The sequence below is a fragment of the Oncorhynchus gorbuscha genome, linkage group LG08, assembly GCF_021184085.1.
Source record: "Oncorhynchus gorbuscha isolate QuinsamMale2020 ecotype Even-year linkage group LG08, OgorEven_v1.0, whole genome shotgun sequence".
Lineage (NCBI taxonomy): Eukaryota > Metazoa > Chordata > Actinopteri > Salmoniformes > Salmonidae > Oncorhynchus > Oncorhynchus gorbuscha.
In genome coordinates this window covers 58,138,301-58,161,828 of record NC_060180.1, presented here as the reverse complement: position 1 = coordinate 58,161,828, position 23,528 = coordinate 58,138,301, and the positions used below count along the sequence as shown (strand labels likewise).

The 23,528-nt window shown below is 41.7% G+C and overlaps 2 protein-coding genes across 6 annotated transcripts in view; both read left to right on the top strand.

Annotated features, from left to right (window-relative positions):
* LOC124041903 (extended synaptotagmin-2-B-like) overlaps positions 1-17,813 on the top strand; it is a 44,790-nt gene extending 26,977 nt beyond the window's left edge. For 2 of the 5 annotated variants that reach the window (XM_046360036.1, XM_046360040.1), the window contains exons 9-25: positions 7,048-7,168; positions 7,397-7,573; positions 7,831-7,916; positions 8,067-8,115; positions 8,216-8,305; positions 8,972-9,067; positions 9,780-9,881; positions 11,215-11,277; positions 12,296-12,370; positions 13,460-13,546; positions 13,802-13,951; positions 14,249-14,625; positions 14,807-14,902; positions 15,388-15,519; positions 15,625-15,730; positions 15,916-15,965; positions 16,134-17,813. In XM_046360036.1, the coding sequence (XP_046215992.1) occupies positions 7,048-7,168; positions 7,397-7,573; positions 7,831-7,916; positions 8,067-8,115; positions 8,216-8,305; positions 8,972-9,067; positions 9,780-9,881; positions 11,215-11,277; positions 12,296-12,370; positions 13,460-13,546; positions 13,802-13,951; positions 14,249-14,625; positions 14,807-14,902; positions 15,388-15,519; positions 15,625-15,730; positions 15,916-15,965; positions 16,134-16,182 (1,906 nt within the window). In that variant the 3' untranslated portion in view covers positions 16,183-17,813. The remainder of the gene's footprint in view (positions 1-7,047; positions 7,169-7,396; positions 7,574-7,830; positions 7,917-8,066; positions 8,116-8,215; positions 8,306-8,971; positions 9,068-9,779; positions 9,882-11,214; positions 11,278-12,295; positions 12,371-13,459; positions 13,547-13,801; positions 13,952-14,248; positions 14,626-14,806; positions 14,903-15,387; positions 15,520-15,624; positions 15,731-15,915; positions 15,966-16,133) is intronic. The other 3 variants (XM_046360038.1, XM_046360037.1, XM_046360039.1) reach the window with 3 other exon arrangements.
* Positions 17,814-19,435: 1,622 nt separating this feature from the next.
* Positions 19,436-23,528, top strand: part of LOC124041902 (receptor-type tyrosine-protein phosphatase N2-like) — a 162,683-nt gene continuing 158,590 nt past the window's right edge. The window contains exon 1 of the mRNA XM_046360034.1: positions 19,436-19,697. Within this exon, the coding sequence (XP_046215990.1) occupies positions 19,613-19,697 (85 nt within the window). The 5' untranslated portion in view covers positions 19,436-19,612. The remainder of the gene's footprint in view (positions 19,698-23,528) is intronic.

Genomic DNA, 23,528 nt, shown 5'->3' with positions numbered 1-23,528 from the left:
GCTCTATGCAAAGCAGCCATGTGGTGGAGGGCTGCAATTAGAGGACAAGAAGCCATCACATGGATATACTACTGGACCCCATAGCTTGTTTCAACATCTCACTCTTCAAGTTCTGTCAAATGCTGTCACTGTCCACATGTGATATGCTCACTTATCCCAAAAGTGGGATCAAATGAAACACAGCTAAATGGACCAATGGAAATACAGTGGAAATACAGTTATCAAGGGTAGTCTCCCTGAAAAATACTGTTAATGTCGCATGAGAAAAGGAAATGAGCAACTAACTGGGCGGCCAGTAGCCTAGCGGGTAGGAGCGTTGGGCCACGGCGAAGGTTGTTGGATTGAATCCCAGAGCCGACAAGGTAAAAATCTGCCGTTCTGCCCTTGAGCAAGGCAGTTGACCCCCAACAACAACTGCTCCCCGGGCGCCGATGACATGGATGTTGATTAACGCAGCCCCATGTACCTCTCTGAATCAGAAGGGTTGGGTTAAGTGCGGAAGACACCTTTCAGTTGAATGCATTCAGTTGTGCAACTGACTAGGTATCCCCCCATTTCCTTTCCCTAACCAGACAGGATCCCCATTGTAGTGATGTGGGCCCTCCATTTTCCTTTCCCTAACCAGACAGGATCCCCATTGTAGTGATGTGGGCCCTCCATTTTCCTTTCCCTAACCAGACAGGATCCCCATTGTAGTGATGTGGGCCCTCCATTTTCCTTTCCCTAACCAGACAGGATCCCCATTGTAGTGATGTGGGCCCTCCATTTTCCTTTTGTTTATGATGAACTTTAAACAGTAAATAGTCATCTAAACCGAGCTAGCCCTCCCCCTGAAAAGCCCCTGGAATCCCTTTGGGCTGCTATTGCAATTATTGAATTAATAGATTAGAATGGGATTGTAACTAGTTTATTTTATCTAAGTGTTGATATTTATAGAAGTTGATGATGGAGTGGTCAGAGAAGTTGACATGTGATTCAATAGGTGGTTGTGTTCTGAAGCTTGGATGGGATAAGTGTTAAAATGCTACAGTGAATGTTTGGCCATTGAATATACTAAATTCAATGAAGAGCCATGCAGAGATACAGGTAACTGCCAAAATAAAGTCAACACTTGACTAAATAAGGCATACAAAGGATATTAAAACCAGGTGCTCCCACACAAGTGTGGTTCCTGAGTTAAGCAATTAACATCCCATCATGCTTAAGGTCATGTATAAAAGTGCCCAGTTGCCCATATTTTTTTCTACCATGGCTAGAAGAAGAGATCTCAGTGACTTTGAAAGTGGGATCTCAAAATAGTGTTTAAAGGGTGTGTGTGTCAGTCACCAGATCAACCCAATTGAACACTTATGGGAGATTCTGGAGCGGCACCTGAGACGGCGTTTTCCACCACCATCAAACAAAACACCAAATTATGGAATTTCTCATGAAAGAATGGTGTCACATCACTTCAGCAGAGTTCCAGACACTTGTAGAAGCTATGCCAAGGTGTATTGAAACTGTTCTGGCAGCTTCTGGTGGCCTAATGCCCTGTTAAGACACTTCATGTTGGTGTTTCCTTTATTTTGTCAGTTACCTGTATGTTTAGGCCTATATGGCAGTGGATTGATAGTAAGTTAAGGTCCCTGATCGAGGTCCACAGTTAAACAAATAAGTATGGTGCCTGATGTATTTGATTTTGTATGACACTCCTTCCTGTGAAATGTAGCCTTCCTCTTTATATGGGTTTGTAGGAAACAACCTGAAACCGGCCTTGCCTCAGACTCTCTCTCTCTCACACACACACACACACACACACACACACACACACACACACACACACACACACACACACACACACACACACACACACACACACACACACACACACACACACACACACACACACACACACACACACACACTGTTGTCGCCCCCCCCCCTCTCCAACACACAGACACGCTCTGAGTCTGAAAAGTGTAATTGTAGCTTACCAGGAGAGTGTGTGTGTGTGTGTGTGTGTCTGAACAGACAGAGGGTTCTGTGTAGGAGGCTCACATTTCCTCTGGTATGATTTGCAACTCACTCTCAAACAGCAGGCACCTCAGCTCACCCCTAAGTGTGTGTGTTTGGCCCCTGTCTGGGACCACTTTTTTTCATTACTGGAATGGAAGTGGTTTCTCCTCCTCCCCCAACACACAGACCTGCTCTGAAGGTATAAAGTCTGGAAAGTTGAACTGTAGCTTTGCTGATCTTTTCCTACAGACAAAAAGTAAAGAAATAGGACAAAATGTAACGTCACAAACATGTGTTATCAATTATAATTTGAGTGAATTGCAGTTGAACACCAGCAATAAATACATTCCTTCTGCAACAAACCCAGAAATGAGTGGGCTGGCCTCCACATATTTCGCATCAACACTTTTTTTCCCCAGCACCAAAAACAACCTCCTTTTATAGACAAGATAGAGTATGTCGTAACCTCAGAGGAATCTTGAGGACGGGATGGGGGAGGCCCGGCTGCACCATTAAACCCAGCTCTGAGGGAGTAACACACCCACTTAGGGAGTTCTCCATTCACTACAATGCTGCCATCTAGTGGGTATTAGAGAAACATAACATTGACTGTTGTTTTGATTACCCGTTTACGATAAGCTTCGTCTTGGCTCCAGTTTAAATACATAATTTAAATACAGGATATCCATTTTCCTGTAAGGATTAGTAGTGGAGCCATTGAAAGTTGTGGGATACTACAGCCCATAAATAGACTATTAGGAAGTAGAGAAGTTTCTGTGTGTGCACACCACTGTCACATGTCTAGTTTCAACTTCATAGACAGATGGTGCCAGCTGCAGATGGTAGTGTAATGTCTCTTGGCACAGGTCTATGGTATGAGTCAGGTGGGTGTGGGAGCAGGGAGGGAGGTTGGGCCTCTGGACTTCAGACTGTGACTGTGCCCTTGACTTCTGCTGTCAAACACAGTGACACATAGGGCTTGTTTCAAATGGCACCCTATTTCTAATATAGTGCACTACTTTTCACCAGGCCCTATTGGGTTCTGGTCAAAAGTAGTGCACTATAGGGGATAGGATGTCATTTGGGGCATAGACGGTGACCCCTCCCCCCTCCTCTACACCAGCCAATAGGTCAGAGTTGTATAGGGCTACACCCCCCAACTCCCCAACACTTTCCACCCATCCAATTTTCCCTCTCAGCTACCCTGTGTGTGCACAAGCTCCCAGGGACTGCCATTTTCATTCTAAGCTACCCTGTGTGTGCACAAGCTCCCAGGGACTGCCACTTTCCCCCTCAGCTACCCTGTGTGCACAAGCTCCCAGGGACTGCCATTTTCCCTCTAAGCTACCCTGTGTGTGCACAAGCTCCCAGGGACTGCCATTTTCCCTCTCAGCTACCCTGTGTGTGCACAAGCTCCCAGGGACTGCCATTTTCCCTCTAAGCTACCCTGTGTGTGCGCAAGCTCCCAGGGATTGCCATATTCCCTCTAAGCTACCCTGTGTGAGTGCAAGCTCCCAGGGACTGCCATTTTCCCTCTAAGCTACCCTGTGTGTGTGCAAGCTCCCAGGGACTGCCATTTTCCCTCTAAGCTACCCTGTGTGTGTGCAAGCTCCCAGGGACTGCCATTTTCCCTCTAAGCTACCCTGTGTGTGTGCAAGCTCCCAGGGACTGCCATTTTCCCTCTAAGCTACCCTGTGTGTGTGCAAGCTCCCAGGGACTGCCATTTTCCCTCTAAGCTACCCTGTGTGTGTGCAAGCTCCCAGGGACTGCCATTTTCCCTCTAAGCTACCCTGTGTGTGTGCAAGCTCCCAGGGACTGCCATTTTCCCTCTAAGCTACCCTGTGTGTGTGCAAGCTCCCAGGGACTGCCATGCAGAAGAATTATCAGCCAGCGCAGAGAAACACGAGATTGAACTTGAACTTTCTAGAGTTTTCCCCGTTAACACTTTCAACGTTTCCCTTAATTGTGGGAATTGTGATCGAATCAACACAATATTAGCCACTTTCAATGCAACATCCTGAAACAAAACAAACTATGAAGACTTAGTGTGCAAAACTAGCTATGCGAGAGATTTTGTCCAAGCAGTGCACATCAGAGTAGGATTCTTTTGCATTGAGTAAGGCACACTCTGGCCCTTACTCTACACAGACTGGTGCACCATAACCAATCAGAGCTGTAATTTGGCCTATATGCAAATAAACCATTGCCATATATGGATTTGTGCCATTCACTTTAAACTGGATGGTTTTACAGCATGAGCAGTCGCGATTGTTTTGAGATCAAAGCAAGAAGTGCATGTAGCCACGTATGCACATTTGTTCATATTATTTGCTGCTTATTAGTCCAGTTATAGCTCATTTGTAGTCAGAAATGGGGAAATATTATTTCGGTAGAACATCTTGAGTTGTCATATTATTACTTTGAAAGATACTGATCTAATTATTCATTTATAAACATCTTTCTCTGAAAAATACTGTCCCCACTTTTGATGTCACTACTGACTTTAAAAGAGCTAAAGCTCCAACCCTACAAATATCACTAGGTGATGGGATTGCACCACTCTCCACTATGGCCACATTTCTGCAAACATTTGAGAAAATTAGTCAATATATTGGTCAATCTTAATGTATTTTTAAGAAGTGTCACTAGTACCGAACATCTAATATATCAAGAAATATGTCAAGTACGGTTTTGTGACTAAAATATGTTTGCTGGTATGTACACCTGTCCAAATGAAAGATAGCCAGCCATATGTTAGCTATGGGGAGTCTTTTAAAGTCCAAAGTAAATCACAATGGTCACAACCGAGACAATTGACACAATAGAGATAATGTATGTAGAGGTCTCATCTTTGTGTCTCTGCTATTAACGATTCTTTGACCGCGTGGGCAGCACCATTGAGGCTATCTTCAATTTTATGTTGCATGAGCCATGCTCTACCTACTGAGCTACAGAGGACCACTGTGGGTAGTGGAAAAATGTAGAGTATTGAAATTCATAGCCAGCAGGGATAAAGTCCTAATTTAAACATATAACATCATAAATAATTAGATGCTGTTAGGTTCTAATTTTCAGAGTAAATAACCCACAGACACTAGAGAAGCTTAACCAAGTTTAATTATTCCCAAAGGGCCGATATACAGCTGTAATTCAGACACAGACATGGCTTCCCCTGTGGTGGTATTCATACCCCACTTTGGGTGGTTTCCCCCTTATCTCGAAACATTGCGTCATTATTCTTGAACAGGGAGCTAAGTGATATGATCCTTCAACAGTTTCTCCCCTTACCAGTACTGCCTCATGCGATCGTGTTCCCTGCTCTCAGCCCCTCCACAGCTTCATTATGGCACTCCTCGTGTCTCTTTTCTAACTGTTCCTATACTTCTGAGTATAACAATGTTCAGAAAACTCTCAATTAAATTTTAAAGGTTTGGACAGTCTTGTTAAAAATCATGTTTGTACCATTTTTGTTAATTTTTGTATCCAAATGAAATTCATAAAATTGGTATTATAATAGGTTTATCAAAATGATCACTACTGTGCATGGTTTTCCCTTTTTATTGCAATTTTTTATTTTATTCAGTAATGTTTATGGGGTGGTAAGGAATTCGGGTAAATATTTCAAATATGTAATACAAAGTGTGTAAGTAGTATATACTGTATATCTACCTGACATACTCTACATGACCAAAAGTGTGTGGACATGACACCTGCTTGTCGAACATCTCATTCCAAAATCATGGGCATTAATATGGAGTTGGTCCCCCTTTGCTTCTATAACAGCCTCCGCTCTTCTGGGAAGGCTTTCCACTAGAACATTACTGCGGGGACTTGCTTCCATTCAGCCACGAGTGTTAGTGAGGTCAGGCACTGATGTTGGGTGATTAGGCCTGGCTCGCAGTCGGTGTTCCAATTCATCCAAAGGTGTTTGGTGAGGTTGAGGTCAGGGCTCTGTGCAGGCCAGTCAAGTTCTTCCACGCCGATTTCAACAAACCATTTCTGTATGGACCTCACTTTGTGCACGGGGGCAGTGTCATGCTGAAACAGGAAAGGGTCTTCCCCAAACTGTTGCCACAAAGTTGGAAGTACATAATTGTCTAGAATGTCATTGTATGCTGTAGTGTTAAGATTTATCTTCACTGGAACTAAGGGGCCTAACCCGAACCATGACAAGCACCAGACCATTATTCCTCCTCCACCAAACTTTACAGTTATATATGCCATTTAGCAGACGCTTTTATCCAAAGCGACTTACAGTCGTGTGCATACATTCTACGTATGGGTGGTCCCGGGGATCGAACCCACTACCCTGGCGTTACAAGCGCCATGCTCTACCAACTGAGCTACAGAATACTGCCAGATGGTGAAGCGTGATTCATCACTCCAGAGAAAGTGTTTCCACTGCTCGAGAGTCCAATGGCGGAGAGCTTTACTCAACTTCAGGCAAAGCTTGGCATTGTGCATGGTGATCTTAGGCTTGTGTGCGGCTGCTCGGCCATGGAAACCCTTTTCCATGGCCGACAAACAGTTCTTGTGCGGATGTTGCTTCCAGAGGCAGTTTGGAACTCTGTAGTGAGTGTTGTAACCGAGGACAGGTGTTTTTTTTTATGCGCTTCAGCCCTCATTTCCGCTTCACAATAACAGCATTTACTGTTGACCAGGGCAGCACTAGCAGGGCAGGAATGTGACGAAAGGTGGCATCCTATGACGGTGCCACGTTGAAAGTCAATGAGCACTTCAGTAAGGCCATTCTACTGCCAATGTTTCTATGGAGATTGCATCGCTGTGTGCTTGATTTTATACAATTGTATACACGTGTGCTGAAAGTTTGGGAAAAATAGGATACAAATGTGATTAAAAAAATGTAACCCCCAATTTACTCCACTTTTGTAGAATGACCCATATAGGGAATAGAGTGCCATTTGAGATGCAGAATGTTGGTTGAAACAGGATGGAGGTAGCAGCAGCCTGAATGGAAGATGGATGTTTTCTATCAGTGTCCCCTGGACTGTGTGTCTTATAACCTATATCCCTGTCTGTGTCCCCTGTTAGTGGCTTGTGTGATAACCTGATCCAAGACATCATCTACAGCTACCTGGTCCTGCCCAACCGCATCACCATTCCTCTGGTGGGAGAGGCTCAGCTGGCTCAGCTACGCTTCCCAATACCTAAAGTAGGGAGGATTCCCACTCGCCACCGAAAGCAAAACACGTATTCCACTATATGAAGCCAACCTGATAATCAATGAATCAATGTTTTTTGTACTGTTGTTTTGTTATGTTCGAATGCAACCCATCCTTTGTGGCATTATTGAATTCCAATGTAAATGTAATACATGTAATCACTATGATATACAGTATGTATGAACTTAGTGTTTTGTCTTTCTCTCCCTCTCCTCTAGGGTGTCCTGAGGATTCACTTCCTGGAGGCCCAGGACCTGTTAGGGAAGGATAAATTCCTGGGGGGTCTGATCAAGGGCAAGTCAGACCCGTACGGTGTCCTTCACATCGGCAACCAGCTGTTCCAGAGCAAGGTGGTCAAGGAGAACATCCATCCCAAGTGGAACGAAGTCTATGAGGTAGAGAACATTTTAAAGTGTCCACAGGGAGGTTTGAGAAGTGTTCTTAGGATGATTCTTATGTCGGCAGTATGAGAGGGAATGTCTTATTGAAGAAACTGAATGTCTTATTGAAGAAACTGAATGGACTCTCTTACAATGTTGGAGTGGGTGGGTTGTCTGACATTAGAGACATTCTTACAGTACATTACCAATATGTTGTCCTGTATGCCACACAAAAGGTCTGTAAATACTGTATGTGTGAATGTGACCCTCAGGCTTTGGTGTATGAGCACTCAGGACCACAGAACCTGGAGATAGAGCTGTTTGATGAGGACACAGACCAGGATGATTTCCTAGGAAGGTTAATGATCGATCCAAATCTTTTGGGATCCTTCCTCAGCCATCAAAATCACTTGAACATCAAACGTGACTTCTGCTGTAGCGCATAAAACTATCATGTGTTAGCCCCTCTCTCCAATGAACTCACAGCATTTGTATATTTCCCTTGCAGTTTACTGATAGATGTGGCTGAACTTCAGAAGGAACAGAAAGTTGATGAGGTAAAGTTCATTTATTTTATGACTTCTTTCGTTCTTAATAAAAACACTCAATTGTTAAGACCGTATATGTGATCACCCAGCACAATGTGTTCCATTCCAGTGGTTTGTCATGGAGGAGGTGAACACCGGAAAGCTGCATTTAAAACTAGAGTGGCTGTCTCTGCTCCCCACTCCTGAAAAGCTGGATCAGGTACACCTTTATCAACTCTGCATCCAAAATGGCACCCTATTGCCCATGTAGTGCAATACTTTTGATCAGGTCAAAAGTAGTGCACTATATAGTATTTCTGAGTGCTACTTTAGATCAGTCTCTATGTTAACATTAATGGGTCTACATAATCCCCTTCTACATCCACGTGAGAGTGAGTAAATGAAACATGCAGATTAGAGGGATAGGTTGGGGAATCCAAGAGTGAGTGCTCACCCTGTTTGAACTAGTGCTGTGGTGCTTATTTAACATGTGTTCCATTAGTACACTCACAGATCCCTGTAACACCTGATGCTGTGGGTGTGGCCCAAATGGTACCCTATTCCGGTCAAAAGTAATGCACTAAATAGCGAATAGGGTGCCATTTGGGACACAAACTGCATTTCTGCAGTCCATTATATCAGCTCTGAAGCCAAGAATAGACAACTCGCATCATTCTATGTTTGACCAACAGTACAAATTGCACCTCCTACAGTATTGGCTAAAGCGCAGCATTCATTCTTTGTCTCCTATTTACTGCCTCTGTGCCTGTTTGAAGCACCGTTATAACCCTAATACCATTGTCCTAAGGGGACAAATACAGTTTGAATTGAGTGACAAACTGTAACTATTGATTATGGTCTGGTCCTCTTCCACTCTCTCTGCTAGGTGCTGACTAGTATTAAGGCTGATAAAGGCCAGGCTAACGATGGCCTGTCGTCTGCCCTTCTGGTGGTCTACCTGGACTCAGCAAGGAACCTTCCAGTAAGTCACTTCACCTGTGGTAAACTCACTAAGAATAGGAAGAACCAAAACAGCTACTATATCCTTAAGATTGATCATCTGTTCTGCTGGGGCCTATGTGTACAGGAGCAGAGCTTAAACATCAATCATTGGTCCCATTTTAAACTATAACTTGGATGGCAAAACGCACTACATTGCATTAACTCAGCACAGCTTCTTTAATGCGTTAGTTAGGAGATGGTAATGTCAAGTTTCCTCAAAGACCATAAAACCAGGTATTATTGTGCCAGTCTACCAGTCATCAGACAGTATGAGCCTCCCAGTTCACCCCAGCTTCTCTCACCTGCCTCCTCTTTCTCCTCTTCTTCTGATTGTTCTCCTGCTTGAACTCTTTCCCTTCCCTCTCATCTCCTCATGATAATGTTCATCTTTATCCTCGTTTCATGGTATTGATCCTCATGCTAATGTTAATATTTATCCTCGGGATCATGTACAATTTTATTCTCTACCTCTCTTCCCTCCATCTCAACTGGCCACTCACACTAATAGTCTGCCAAAGGGCTACATTATTGTAGCTGAAGTTGATATACTGTTCTATAATACCTGTGAGATCACAGAATTATTTTGGACTCTTTTTGCATAAATGCATAGCATAGGCAAACCCTGCTTCACATGTCTTCTTTTCAGCCTCTTCTTCTTTGCTTTCTTCTCTCTCCTCCCTCCTCCTCTGAAGAGTGTGTTCGAGGGGAACTTGGGTTCTGGCTACTTAAAAGAGAGGAGAGCTTCGGGCCTAGTCTTTTGTGAGAATACAGCCTCTCTCTATAGGACCTTATTTGTGAGTCCTCTGGTATTTTTCATCCTAGTTTTTTTTTCACAGTGTTATTTTTGTTTGTAATTATGACGATTGAAATGAGAAAGAAATTCCAATAAGCATGTTGACTGTCGTATGAATGACTTATGCACGTATAACTTCTTAATATTTTGCATAAGACATACAGTGAGGCTGTCAGTCATAACTATGAGGCCAGGACTTGAGAAGGATATCGGTGCAAAAGAGCCAGAGTCATGTTAGGAGGCTTGTCTGTAGATTGCTTTCCCTCCATCCTGCTCACCCAGCCATTACCCGCCCGTTAGTGGGTTGTTGCCCCAGCAACAAATGCTCTCTTACCTTTAACACGGGCGTCCTCAGGAAACTGACCCTGCCCCGCCTTGTCTCAAACTCCAGACATAACCAGTCATCTCAAAGCATCTCCCGATGCCAGTCTCCTGTTACACATGCCTCCCACACTACTCAGTCCAAAAGCAATGGCATGACTTGTCAAGGCATGGTCTGCATCCCAAATGGCACCCTTTTCTTTATATAGGGATTAGTTTGCCATTTGGGAAGGAGTTAGTGACATGACCTGTCAAGACATGTTAACAATTCTCCAGAGATGTGTAGCTGACAACAAAAATATCATTTTTAACAACAGATAATGAATGTGATACAGAATGCAAGGATATGCTACGTTCTAAATGAAATGCTTCGCTCTGTGGATGAACTGTAGATGTATTTGTTGATAGAAATGATGTTGTCTGTGTTGTACGAAAGTACTCATCAAGAGAATGACTCCATTCCATTTACCCATAAAGAGATGATAATGTATCTGGAATCTCATAGATAAAAAGTACAACCGTGAATATCCCCATTTGTGGTTGGAGGATTCCCAGATTCTGTCCTATCCTTGGAATCCTCCAACTGGGATTTTTAGAAAACCTACAAATTTTGGGAAAGTTACTAGAATTTTGCAACCTTACCCCCAATTATTACTCTCTATTCACAAACACCATCTCACTCCTGTTACTGGACAGCCTTGTCAGGGTTGGGATGGTCCTTCTGTTTTCTCCATAATGAATGCTCCTCCTTATCTCCCATTGGGTTTTTCCTGGGTATGTCGTTGTCAATACACTTCATGATTTATTAACCTTGTGCTCATCATGTTGTTTTTGTCTCTGTCTCTACCTGTTGCCCTGGCGTCCTGGTTTTGGGGTCGTCTGGTGTGTGGTCTTCATCGTCGCTTCATGATTTAACCTCCACCTCTTCTTCCTCCTGCTCCTCCTCCTCCTTGCATGCTCTCTCCTAATAACCAACCTGGTGTGTTCATTCTCTCCTGCCCTGGGGGAAAAAGCGCAATCCTTTAGAATTCAACCATGACGGTTTGAAGAAGGCCTCAGTCAGTAAGGCCATCAAGGTAATGTAACAACCGAGCATGCAGAGCCATCCAGACAGACAGGAAGAATAAATGCCCTGTTAAATACTTTTTTTTTTTAAACACCCTTCCTGTAATACAGTAAGACTGGTGAAAGCAATGGGGTGGAAGCTATGTTTTCATCTGTGCACTCACTTATAGATCAGTGATTAAGGATGAATTTAAGGTATTTGAACAGGGCCTAGAAACACTGCTGTTTCCCCTGTGACCAGAGTTCCACTGTAGTACGGGAAGCACGTGAAGTACTGTGCTTTTTCTATTAGGAAGTGGATTTAGTGAAAAGCAATTAAGTTTACCATTTGGCATCAACTGTATCGATTGATTCGATCCCAGTGAGTAATATTGCTTTCAAGTTGTTCCCCACCCATGTATTTCTACAAGAGCGCTGCTGGAGCATTAAAAATGCCTTGCAAGTTGATTTGCGTTCCTTGTTTTGTGAAATTAATGATTAAACTCTACTAATTGTGTTTGTGGACTAAAACTGCATCCCATGCACTATATTCTAATATTCTGATGTATATAAAAAAAAGGTGTTGTATGAGATGATTAATGTACCAAGAAAATATATCTTTATGTAAGCATTTCCTCTCTTCCAATTTCAACTCTATTTCCTGGTGTTATGGGTGTCCTTCTATATACATTTATGTAACTTCAATACTTCCTGATCTCAAGTCTTTATGCTGCCATATTTAGCCAATGAGGGATCAATCCACATGATTAGTTTGACATAAATCACTTTGAACATAACCTTTATTTCACAAATATAGAGCATCTTCCTTATAAATACATTTGAATTATATTGTTGAGAATGTACCCATTCTACATAATTAAATTAATTATATAAGCTACAACTCTTAATTGGTGAAACTGCCACTTCAGTTCGGGATATTACAACACCAAAGAATAACTGCAATCAACGAACACCTATTGTTTGTTTTTTTAGCTCGGACATCATTGCACGTGTGATAGAATGTGTTTGAAACCTGTTCTTGTTTCACAGTCTGGTAAGAAAGTGAGCAGTGTCCCGAGTCCCTTTGTACAATTCACAGTCGGCCACAAAACCTATGAGAGTAAGGTAAGCTCGAACAAAATAACACATTTTTTAGATTCTACATTTGTATGTTTACATTCAGTAAAAATACTTTAAAGTACTAAAGTATTTTGGGGAGGTATCTGTACTGTACTTTACTATTCATATTTTTGACAACTTTTACTTCACTACATTCTTAAAATCTCTGAAGGACCTGCCCCTTTTTTTCAATTTTCTCCTAAATTGACATACCCAAATCTAACTGCCCGTAGCTCAGGTATTGAAGCAAGGATATGCATGTTCTTGATTTGAAAGGAAAAACTTTGAAGTTTGTGGAAATGTGAAATGAATGAAGGATAATATAACACATTAGATCTGTTAAAGAAAAAAGAAAAAAAAAACATTGTTTTTGGTTACCACCTTTGAAATGCAAGAGAAAGGCTTATGTATTATTCTAGCCCAGGCTCAATTTAGATTTTGGCCACTAGATGGCAGCAGTGTATGGGCAAAGTTTTAGACTGATCCAATGAACCATTGCATTTCTGTTAAAAATGTTGTATCAAGACTGCCCAAATGTGCTTAATTGGTTTATTAATAACTTTTCAAGTTCATAACTATGCACTCTCCTCAAACAATAGCATGGAACTATTTCACTGTAATAGCTACTGTAAATTGGACAGTTCAGTTAGATTAACAATAATTTAAGCTTTCTGACAATATCAGATATGTCTATGTCCTGGAAAATGTTACTGTTACTGACAACCTCAGGCTAATGCGATTAGCATATGTTAGCTCAACTGCCCTGTGGGGGTCCCACCAATCCTGAATAAGTTAAAGAAAATAATGTAGTTTTTACTCCATACATTTTCCCTGAGACCCAAAAGTACCTAAGTATATTTAAAACTAAATACTTTTAGACTTTTACTCAAGTAGTATTTTACTGGGTGACTCACTTTTTTACTTGTGTAATTTTCTATTAAGGTATCTTTACTTTTACTCAAGTATGAAAGTTGGGTACTTTTTCTACCACTGGTTACATTAACCATATAAAATAGAGGTATTTCCAGTGCAATGTGAATAGAATATGTCCTTGCTGATATACAGTCTCCAACATTATCCTCCTTCCCTAACCAGACGAGGTATAAGACCAACGAGCCTGTATGGGAAGAGGCGTTTACTTTCCTCATCCACAACCCCAAATGCCAAGAGCTGGAGGTCGAGGTACATAAGCATGATTTCCCTCCTGAGGGACCTCAAAATGTCAGCTATTTAGTATGACAAATGTGTCTGATTTAATCTCTGTGGATATGATGTGAGATGGAGTTGATTTTGCCTGCTGTTTTAAATCACACTCAATGATTTTACTGTTTTAAGACATCTTTGCCTCTAGTTTGCCTCATTTAATTGTTTTGCTGTGAAAATTGATGCTTTTTGTACTATGGCTGTGTGATTGTGTGTCCAATTTCCTCCCCTCAGGTGAAGGATGAGAAACATGAGTGTTCTCTGGGGACTCTGAACCTGCCCCTGGTCCGTCTCCTAGAGGCTGAGGACATGACACTACACCAGCGCTTCCCTCTCAAGAACTCTGGGCCCAGCTGCACCCTCAAGATAAAGATTGCACTGAGGGTAAGGGTCCATGAGGGTCTGAATAGAGCTTTTTTACATTGTCTATGTCCCAAATTAGCACACTATTCCCTATATAGGGCACTTCTTTTGTCCAGGCCTATGCAGGGAATAGGTTGCCATTTGGTACCTTGTCATATTCACAGTACTCTCCCTACTAAATGTTTAACCTGACTGCAATTGTTTTACATTTTTGCTTAAAAAAAAACCAATATACTACACATTCTTCATTAAAGACAAGCAATGTGTCTCGTATGATTATTTTTAAACCTCTCCAACCTCTATGTCCCACTTGTGCAGGTTCTGTGTCTGGAGAAGCTGATAGCGTCAGACCAGACGTCCTCGGTGCAGGTTCGTAAGGCTAGCACTAGTAACCCCATCCCCATGAAGAGACCGTCAGTCTCCGAACCCCCCAACCCTGTCCCTGTCTTGGACCTCCCCAGCTCTGTGGCCACCTCCACCCAGGAGCTTCACAGGAGAGGGGGGGATGACGAGCCCTACTCAGGGGGACCGGTAGGCATCGGCCTGGCCGACGCAGGTAGGAGCACCTCCAACCTGGCCATCTCTGGTTCTCAGAAACACCTGGCACACAGGGGGTCAACCCCCAGCATCGCCTCAGACATCTCCAACCCCTACGCCACACAGGAGCTCCAGCAGAGGCTGAGAGAGCTGCAGAAGTAAGCATGCATGAAACCAAGCACACACAAAAACACATTGATACACGCAGACTTGTGCACATACACAACACATTGACATAATTAAAGCATAGAATACAGATTTATTGACTAACTTGCTGATTATATTACAGACCTAATGTGATCAGAACAAAGAGACTAATGTGTGTGTCTCTGTCCACAGTGGCTCAGCCAGTAATTTCCCCCTGGGTGAAGTGCAGTTGACTGTCAGACACAGCTCTCAGAGAAACAAGCTCATCGTGGTGGTGCACGCCTGTCGGTAAGTGACATGCTGGGAGATTTAGGGCCGAGTCCCAGATCGCACCATATTCCCTTTATAGTGCACTACTTTTGACCAGGGAAAATAGGGCTCTGGTTAAAAGTGGTGCACTCTATAGGGAATAGGGTGCCATTTGGGACACATACAGGACTGTAGTTAGTCTATACACTAAGGATTGGACAGGGTGTCGTTTGTATATCAGCTTAATCCACTCTATTTTAAATGTACAGTACAAGCTTCTTTTTTTATTTTGATGTTTTCTGTTAACTCAAAGGATATGATCCAGCTAACTTAATTGTGTCAAACTACTCAGTTCTCAATAGGACATTGATTTACACTTCAGACTCCAGGAGGGCACATGTAATGAGATGACTGATGAGCTACAGTAGCCGCCCTGAATGGATCTATTCTATCCCTGGATCGTCCACGTTATCGGTCTGTCCTGCTCTATTCCTGTGTTTTCATGTCTCTCTCTCTCCCCACAGAAACCTGATTGCGTTCACAGATCACTTGTCAGATCCATACGTGCGGCTCTATCTTCTACCTGACAAGCGACGGTCTGGGAGGAGGAAAACCCACACGCACAAGAAGACACTGAACCCTGTCTATGACCAGATGTAAGTTTCGACATTCCTCTTTACTACTCTTACCATCGGACATCAATGGATTTACTGGTGGTGTACTGGTAATCATTGTGTAATTGTGTTTGTGTGTGTTGTCAGATTTGAGTTCAGTGTGTCGATCGTGGAGCTACACAGGAGGACTCTGGACGTGGCGGTAAAGAACGGAGGAAATATCTTCTCCAAACACAAAGGGCTGCTGGGAAAGGTGAGACTGCACCTGTCCTCTTATACAACAGCACTGTGTCTATACATGCATACCTTGTCCATTACTGGATGACATAACTGTGACTACACATTATTGCTGATTCACAGGGAAACTTTGCAATGACTCTTTCTAATTTACCTGTCCATGTTTCACCCTTCCCCCTTCATATCATGTCATCCTGACAGGTTCTAGTGGATCTGACTTATGAGGATATCGCAAAAGGATGGACACAATGGTTAGTGAAAATAACTGAAAAATACAGTCATGTTTACTTGTTCTCAAACAAATTGAGACATTATTTCCTCTCATCACACCATTTGAGGTACAAATAATTAAGCGTAGTTAATGTAAATGTGTGTTTGTTATTCCTGCTTTATAACAATGTGTCTGTCTTTGCCACTAGGTATGAGTTGAGTGAGGACGGTCTGAAAAAACCTCTTCAGCAGCTATAGACTACACCATGAGAGTTAGAGGAGGACCGAACCAAGTCTTCAACCATGTATCATTGCCACTAGAGTCTGCATTTGTCAAGCATCTCAGAGTAGTGCTGATTTAGGATCAGTTATGCCTTTTAGATCAGAATAAATAAGATAATATGGACATGAATCCATAATAAATAAGATTACATAGACATGGGGGACATGATCGTAGATCAGCACTCCTACTCTGAGACACATGATACATACAGCCCAAATCTTTTACAAATGTAACTGCCTATTCCATACAGTTGCTTTTAAACCCAAATCTTCTATTTGTTTTCCCTTTTTTAATTACGGTTATTATTATTTACATGACTCGCAATTGTAAAAAAAAAAAAGCTTTTGATATTCATTTATACACATCAGTTGCATCGTTATCGCTGCCCACTCAGAAACTCTCCAGTACAATAGTAAGAAAGGGAGTATGTGGTGTTAAAATGAATGAAAAAAGAATTCCATATTTAAAGAGGAAATTATTGAGGACCGTAACAAAATATCTATTTTCTTGCTATGGCTGTGACAGCGGGTTTAACCGCCTTGGTTTATGTGGGGAATGTACAACATATATGTACAATGACAATGAGGACTAAAGATGAGGTTTATTATAGTGTTAGTAGAGGGAGGTTTCGCTTAGTCAAAATTACCATTTCATTTTTATAATTAAACAAACTACATATAAACTCTACAATCTAAAAATATTAACTTGGTCATACATAGCATGGCACAACAAGTTGACAGTCTCTCCTCTAAGTTAAATAGTGCACCTAGTACAGTACTTGGCCACCAAAGACACAAGTGTTTCATTTTATTGCCTACATGGGGTTTTAACTAAGCCAAATATGTATGTATGTTTGCACAGTATTTGTTCCCTTACTTAGTCTTTCAAAGCATAGTGTTTAGGAACAGTAATAATAACAGAACTGGCTCTAGTTAACCTCAAATGAATATTCCAGCCTTCTTCAAGTCATTGTGGCTTATGGTAATTGATTTTCCAACTCTGAAATCAGGACAGATCAGTTATGTATGGTTGGTTTGAACTATATGTATCATGTTTGTGATCAATAAATATACCAGTCTTAATTCTGTTTTTGTATTACGAACACATTTCAGCATGCATATCTTATTCAAAGCTTCTCTTTAATGCAATCGCTTGCAAAAGAAAAACACATGATAAGAATGAAGGTATTTTTTGGTTTACATTGTGGGTATGACCATATTGTATCCGGTTACCACATTAATGATTCATATTAATGGAAAACATTTTAATTGTACCATGTTTAGACTGTACCATATTGGCGTGTAACCTAATGTATTAGTTATGATTTGTGTTCTCAAACCTCTGTCCTTTTTTAAACTAGTTGGATGCCTACCTGTGTGTAAGCCATCAAATGAAAACGGTCTCTGAAGTCAAGTTCCTGTCCTCTTGTTCTGAACTGATTCGCCTTCTCCATGTACTTTATTTATCTTGTGCCTTAAATCCACAAATATTAAGATATTTTAAAGTACAAAGAAGCTGTTACGGTTTCCATGTTTGAGAATTTCTACTTATGTCTTTTAAATAATAAAGAGCTTTTGCTGTATGCACGGCAATAAGCTGTATATTACTTTGACTCCATGGACTTAATTCTAATGTCCCACTGTTATCAAACGTTTATTTCGCTGATTTTGCACTAATGCTTGTTTTCATTTATTTGCCTTGTTTTCATTCATTTAATCGTATTCGTCTTGTTTTCATCAAATCAATGTAGGTGTATTGATGCCATCTTGTGGGCCCTTTCAATAATGCACGAGCTTGCTCACTGCAAACGATGCCGTGTCATGTCTCGTCGGAAACTCGGGACCTCCTAGTTAGTTATAACGTAAGTTATTTGCTTAGGGCTTCCTATTGGTGGATTCTGATACTTCCCAATTGGGGAAACTCGGCTATCATGTGCTGCGTTTAGACAGGCAACCCAATTCTGATATTTTTTCTCTAACTGGAAAGAGCTGCTTTGAAAATATCTGATGTGATTAGTCAAATATCAATTCGTGGGAACAAAATGCAGAGTTGTGGTCCTGTGTAAACAGCGCTCTTTCTACAACGAGTAAGCAAATAATATATTTCCAAATGTCCGATAAGATGTGAACACGAGTCACAAGCGCCTTCAAAAATATTTAATGTGCAAACATTTCGAGGGATAGCTATTTGTAAATGGTGTGCTCACGATGACTGACTGCCTGATTGGATGAGTCAACCATTGACGCATTTTTATTATCTTGGTTTAACTTTTATCTGGTCATTAATTTCAGGAAGATATATGTATCAGTCAACTCAAAGCACCTGACTCTTCTCCATTCCCACATTCCTCAGCTCTCTCTCTCTTTTCAAAGTCTACAGTAGGTCTTCTAACCGAGGTAACGTTCTATTCATCTTCATAGTCATGGCATGCTTGATTCCAATAGCTATTGACGAGAGAAAACACATCTCCCGAATATCTCATATAAAACTAACTTGACCTTGGTCTTCTACAGAATGTAAGGTCTCAGATTGAAGAGGAAACCAAGGCAAATAACAGATGTGGTATTGCATGATAGAGGGAACCTATGCGCTGCCACGGAACGATGATGGGGTGTCACACGCTGAGCTTAGGGTATGAGAGGGAGAGGGAATCATGCTAGAAAGGTATCTAATGTTCAAAGGGATTTCCTGGAACAAATGCTGTTCATTGGGATTTTCTCCACGTGCCCTCATAGTATACATGCAGTAGGCCAACTGGTTATACTTCCTATAGTACATCAGGCCCTTTGATATTCAGGTCCTGGAGGGCCAAAACACTTTTTTTCGACCTGGTTTTAATTGCAACCACCTGGCGTCACAGGACTGAATTAGTCCGTATTAGACAGAGGATGAAAACCAGAACTGTTTCTGCCCTTCAGGACCGAGATTGAATAGCCCTGTCCTACATTATAACAGAAGGCGCATATTGGCAATTGGCACATATTAATTCGGCTGTTCAATACTTTTAAGGAACATTTTCACAAAGTTAAACAGTCTAGGTTACTTAGTACAGTACCAAACTACAATCATATCACTATTTTTATTATCAGTGGACATCTTCTATTGACATGTGCCTCTTATAATTGGTTAAAGACATTTAGGTCGGCTGTGTTATGGTGTACGCGCAGGTGCGCTTCTGCTTGGCGTCAGCTAGGAGGGGCCAACGCTTGTCTGTTCATAGTGCTGATCATCGTAGTGAGACTTACTGCAGGAGCCGAGACTAAATGGAGCTGGCTGAATCGTCCTGCATCCTCCCCATACCTTCCAACCTCCATCTCTCTCCCTGATTCTGTCTCTCCTTTCATAAAACAAAACGAAACCATAGACATGTGTTGTTAACTACCGCATGTGTGTCATGGATCAAGAATGAGAAACATGGATTCGATTTACATTATTCTCGTCCTCCTTGCTCCCCAACCCTATTTTTTAGCCTCTGCAGACAGGAAATTCGGTGAGTAGCCTACATTTATTTATCTGAAGGATCATAATGATCCCAAACTGCATCAGCTGCCTGGAGACGCACATACGGTTATTTTGGGTCTGTCAATATTTTATTGGTCATTAGGCTGCTAGGAAAGGCGCGGAATAGTCTACTGTACGACTGCAGCTCTTGTTTAAGAGAAAGGCTAACAGCTATATCTATAATATGGAGTGGGGGGGGGTGTTGTCGCTGTATAGAAAAATGTGCAAGAAATAGGCTATGATGTAGGCCTATATTATTGTTTAGACATGTTGTTTGCATGTACGTCTTAACATGTGCAAGCTAAAACGCACCTATCAATATATCAATGTCAAGTGTTTGCTACTTTCAACGATTACTATTTTCTAACGGAATGAATGCCATTATTTAGGATACAGCATAGCTATTTTGCAGGGAGAAATAGCAGAGAATCACTTTAGGCCACCGTGGTGCGTTTGCTGTCTAATGTCTTTCTATCACGAAGATGGTGAGAGTCAGTGAGGGAAAACGCTGTGGTAGTACCCGAGGCCACATGCCTGCTATGTCGACCATTTGGGTAGCTATGCTCATTGGGAGGAAAACGAACACATTATTAGGCTTCAAACCTTCCAAAACCCATATCTATGATTAAAAAGACGCATTTTAAGAAGAGAGATGTAAAGATATCCGATTTTAAAACGCCTCCTCCTTTTAGTGTTAGGCTATGGGTGGACCATTTGTTATATAGTTTAAATGCTTTATTTTTACTTACCTAGGCTACTATTCTGTATAGGCTATGTAATGCAATACTCAGCCCTTAGAAACCATATTTTTCATATCAAACCGTGCCATATCAAACAGTGATTTCCCTTTATTTAAATTTCAGTTTGACACACAATAATTCAGGGAATTGTTCTAAATACTATATTATAAAGAGCAAGTACAGTAATAGCATACGGTGTTAGAAAAGTTGTTTATAAATATATACACAATGCCATGGACTAATCTGCAACACTTAACAGTATGCATCCATTACACCTGTGTAATAACGCTATTATTACCATATTAATATTGTATAAACATGTTGTAGCCTTATAGCCATGTAGCCTAGTAATCACGCACAGGTACAAGAGCAGCCTTTGTATCACCAGCTCACTCTAGCTGTTCTACCCTCCATAGCATTTACTCTATTATGGACCCTATTGTACAATACACTGCCTTGCCTGTATCACTTCCCAGTGGTTTTATTGCATGGGATGTAGGGCCGTTTCCCAAGACACAGATTAAGTCTAGTCTTGGCCTAAAAAACCCTTTCATAGATAATCTCCATTGAGTCTGCCTTTTAGTCTCGGTTTTGGGGTCAGGGAAAGAGCCCCATAATGTTCAAAATGTTATTTTTGGTTGCAGTTAATGGAGTGGTCGGTCTGCCAGCACACTCAGAGGAGGACAATACTACACTGATTTAAAAGCTCCTGTGTTTATTTTTGGACCCCTGTGCTCCACTGGCTGAGTCACTTTCACTTCTTGCATCAGTTGACCAAAAGCATTTCGTAATTGGCTGTAGTGTCACTTATGTGCGATTGCTGATTTACAATCAGATGAAGAGGCCTGCTGTTAAACTAAACCTATGCTGTTGTGTTGCTTCTTTAAGTAATGAGTTTCTTCCTGGATTGGTGGCTTAAGTTGAAAGCATACTTGGATCAATTCCCCAATGACAGCAGGGAGAAAGAAGAGAGGGCATTATCATCCCCACTGTAGCCATAGTGACTGGGAACCAACAGCCTACAGAGATGTAACTTGTCTGAGTACAGGGTTAAACTGGAAGGTGACAAAAAAAATCTACTTTCAATTGGTCAATTTAGAGGGGTGCACAGATAGTGGTTTGGGAATAGCAGTCCTGAAATTTGCTCTATTGTTTGTGGACCTTGACAGAACTACCGTGGAAAATCAAAGTTTCAATCAGGAGGTGTGCTCACACAAAGCTCCTTAAATTGATAGTAATCTCTGTGTGTTCATGGTGCCTGACTAACTGCCCCCTGTAACACCCTCCTGCTCTCATCTGACTGCCTGATCCAAAGCTCCAGCATTGGTCCACCAGACTGGAGCATGGACACGATACACAAAGCTTTTCTCAATCCTCTGAAGTCTCAGCCAAAGCTTGTATCCACTGTTCACTTTTCTTGATCTCAAGGCACATTTATTCCCTTTTGCGTTCCGTTTTTAGTTGTTTGGTTTATGGATATTAAGCAGTTCAACTCAATATTATTGGCATTAAATTGGCTCCATATATAACACTACCTGAGGAATCGGTAAAAGGCCTGTCCCAATAGGTAAGGGCATTTTCATATTGCTCAGACTGTTCTGCAGCTTTGGTATTTCATGAGGACAGTCTGTTGACATGCTGTGACGGGGTCATGTCAGGGTATATCTTCCCGTCCATGTCGTTTCCCTGTATACACACACTGCAGCCAGGTGATGTCAGCCTCAATAGTCGTCAGTCGTGCCATATGCAACGGAACAATCGGCATGAACTAAAGATGTTAATACCTGTTTCTATGGACACGGGTGCACAGGCATGCATGGGAAGACCTTTTCCGAGGCCTTGGTGAGCTAATGATTGCAATATTTGATTTGGTTTCCCTCTATTCTAAGTATTTCTAGTCAGGTCGATGGGTTAAGATATTTGGAGTGTGTGACTCAATTTCCACAAACATAATAACTTTAAACTTATGGACTGCGTCCCAAATGGCACTCTATTTTGAGGGAATACAGTGCCATTTGGGAAGTGGACTTGGACTCGTGTTTGTTCAGAGCCAAAATAGTTCCGTGTTAAAAACAAGAGAAAATGTAACAGGAACTGACATGGGTTGTAAAAAAGGGCACACCTCAGGGAAAAGGATGGCTACTATTAATACTTCTCTTTACAATAAGGGGTGGACATGAATGCAATGACTCAAACTAAATGTCAAGTGACAAATATGATGAGGGCGGAGGGGAGGGCATTACTGTTGTCTTTGTTTGATCTGCCTTGAATCGCAACAGCAGATACAATGGACAGGGGCGTACCGCAGATCAGTTACCACAATGGTTACAGCTCCCCCTTACAGAAAAACCACCTGTGGAGAATCACATCATTTCACGTGGAAAATAACATGACATTTCATGTGATCACATATTTTTAACATGTGTAGTTTCATGTTATCACATGTTATTTTACATGTTGTCACATGTTATCACATTAACTTCACATAGGATCCGGTGTTTCGTGAAATTCATGTGGTTTTTCCTTAAGGGCATACTATACCCCCTGACACTCTCCCTTGTCACTCCCTACACAGGTCTTATCAAGGTTGACAGTCAGTGGAAATATAGATGATTTTATCAGTTATGACAGTAATGTGCACAGTATGACTTGTGGCAGCTTTTTTAATATAACTTTGTTTGGTAAAATATTCAGCAGCATCCAGTAACATTATTTGATCTCTTGATTAGCCTCTGTGTGTTCTGTAGGTGTAGCCATGGTGTGGCTATGCTCTTTCAGTCTTCAATAATAATTTAAGCTAATGTTGACAGTCAAGGAACACAGACACAGAATATATAGACACAGTGTATATGTCTGACAATGTCAATCAACAGGCGGCAGCCATTTGAGTAACAACGGCTGTAACTTATACGCTAGGAGTCAGGAAGCAGGTGCAGAAGGGGAGTTTAATCATGAGAATAAGCATATGACCAAAACAGGAGAGACATATTGAACGGGAAGAAAACCAATACCGCCTGAAGACTGAGGCTGCTAAGGGCTAAATAAAGGGGAAGTCATCTAGGTAATGATGAGGTCCAGGT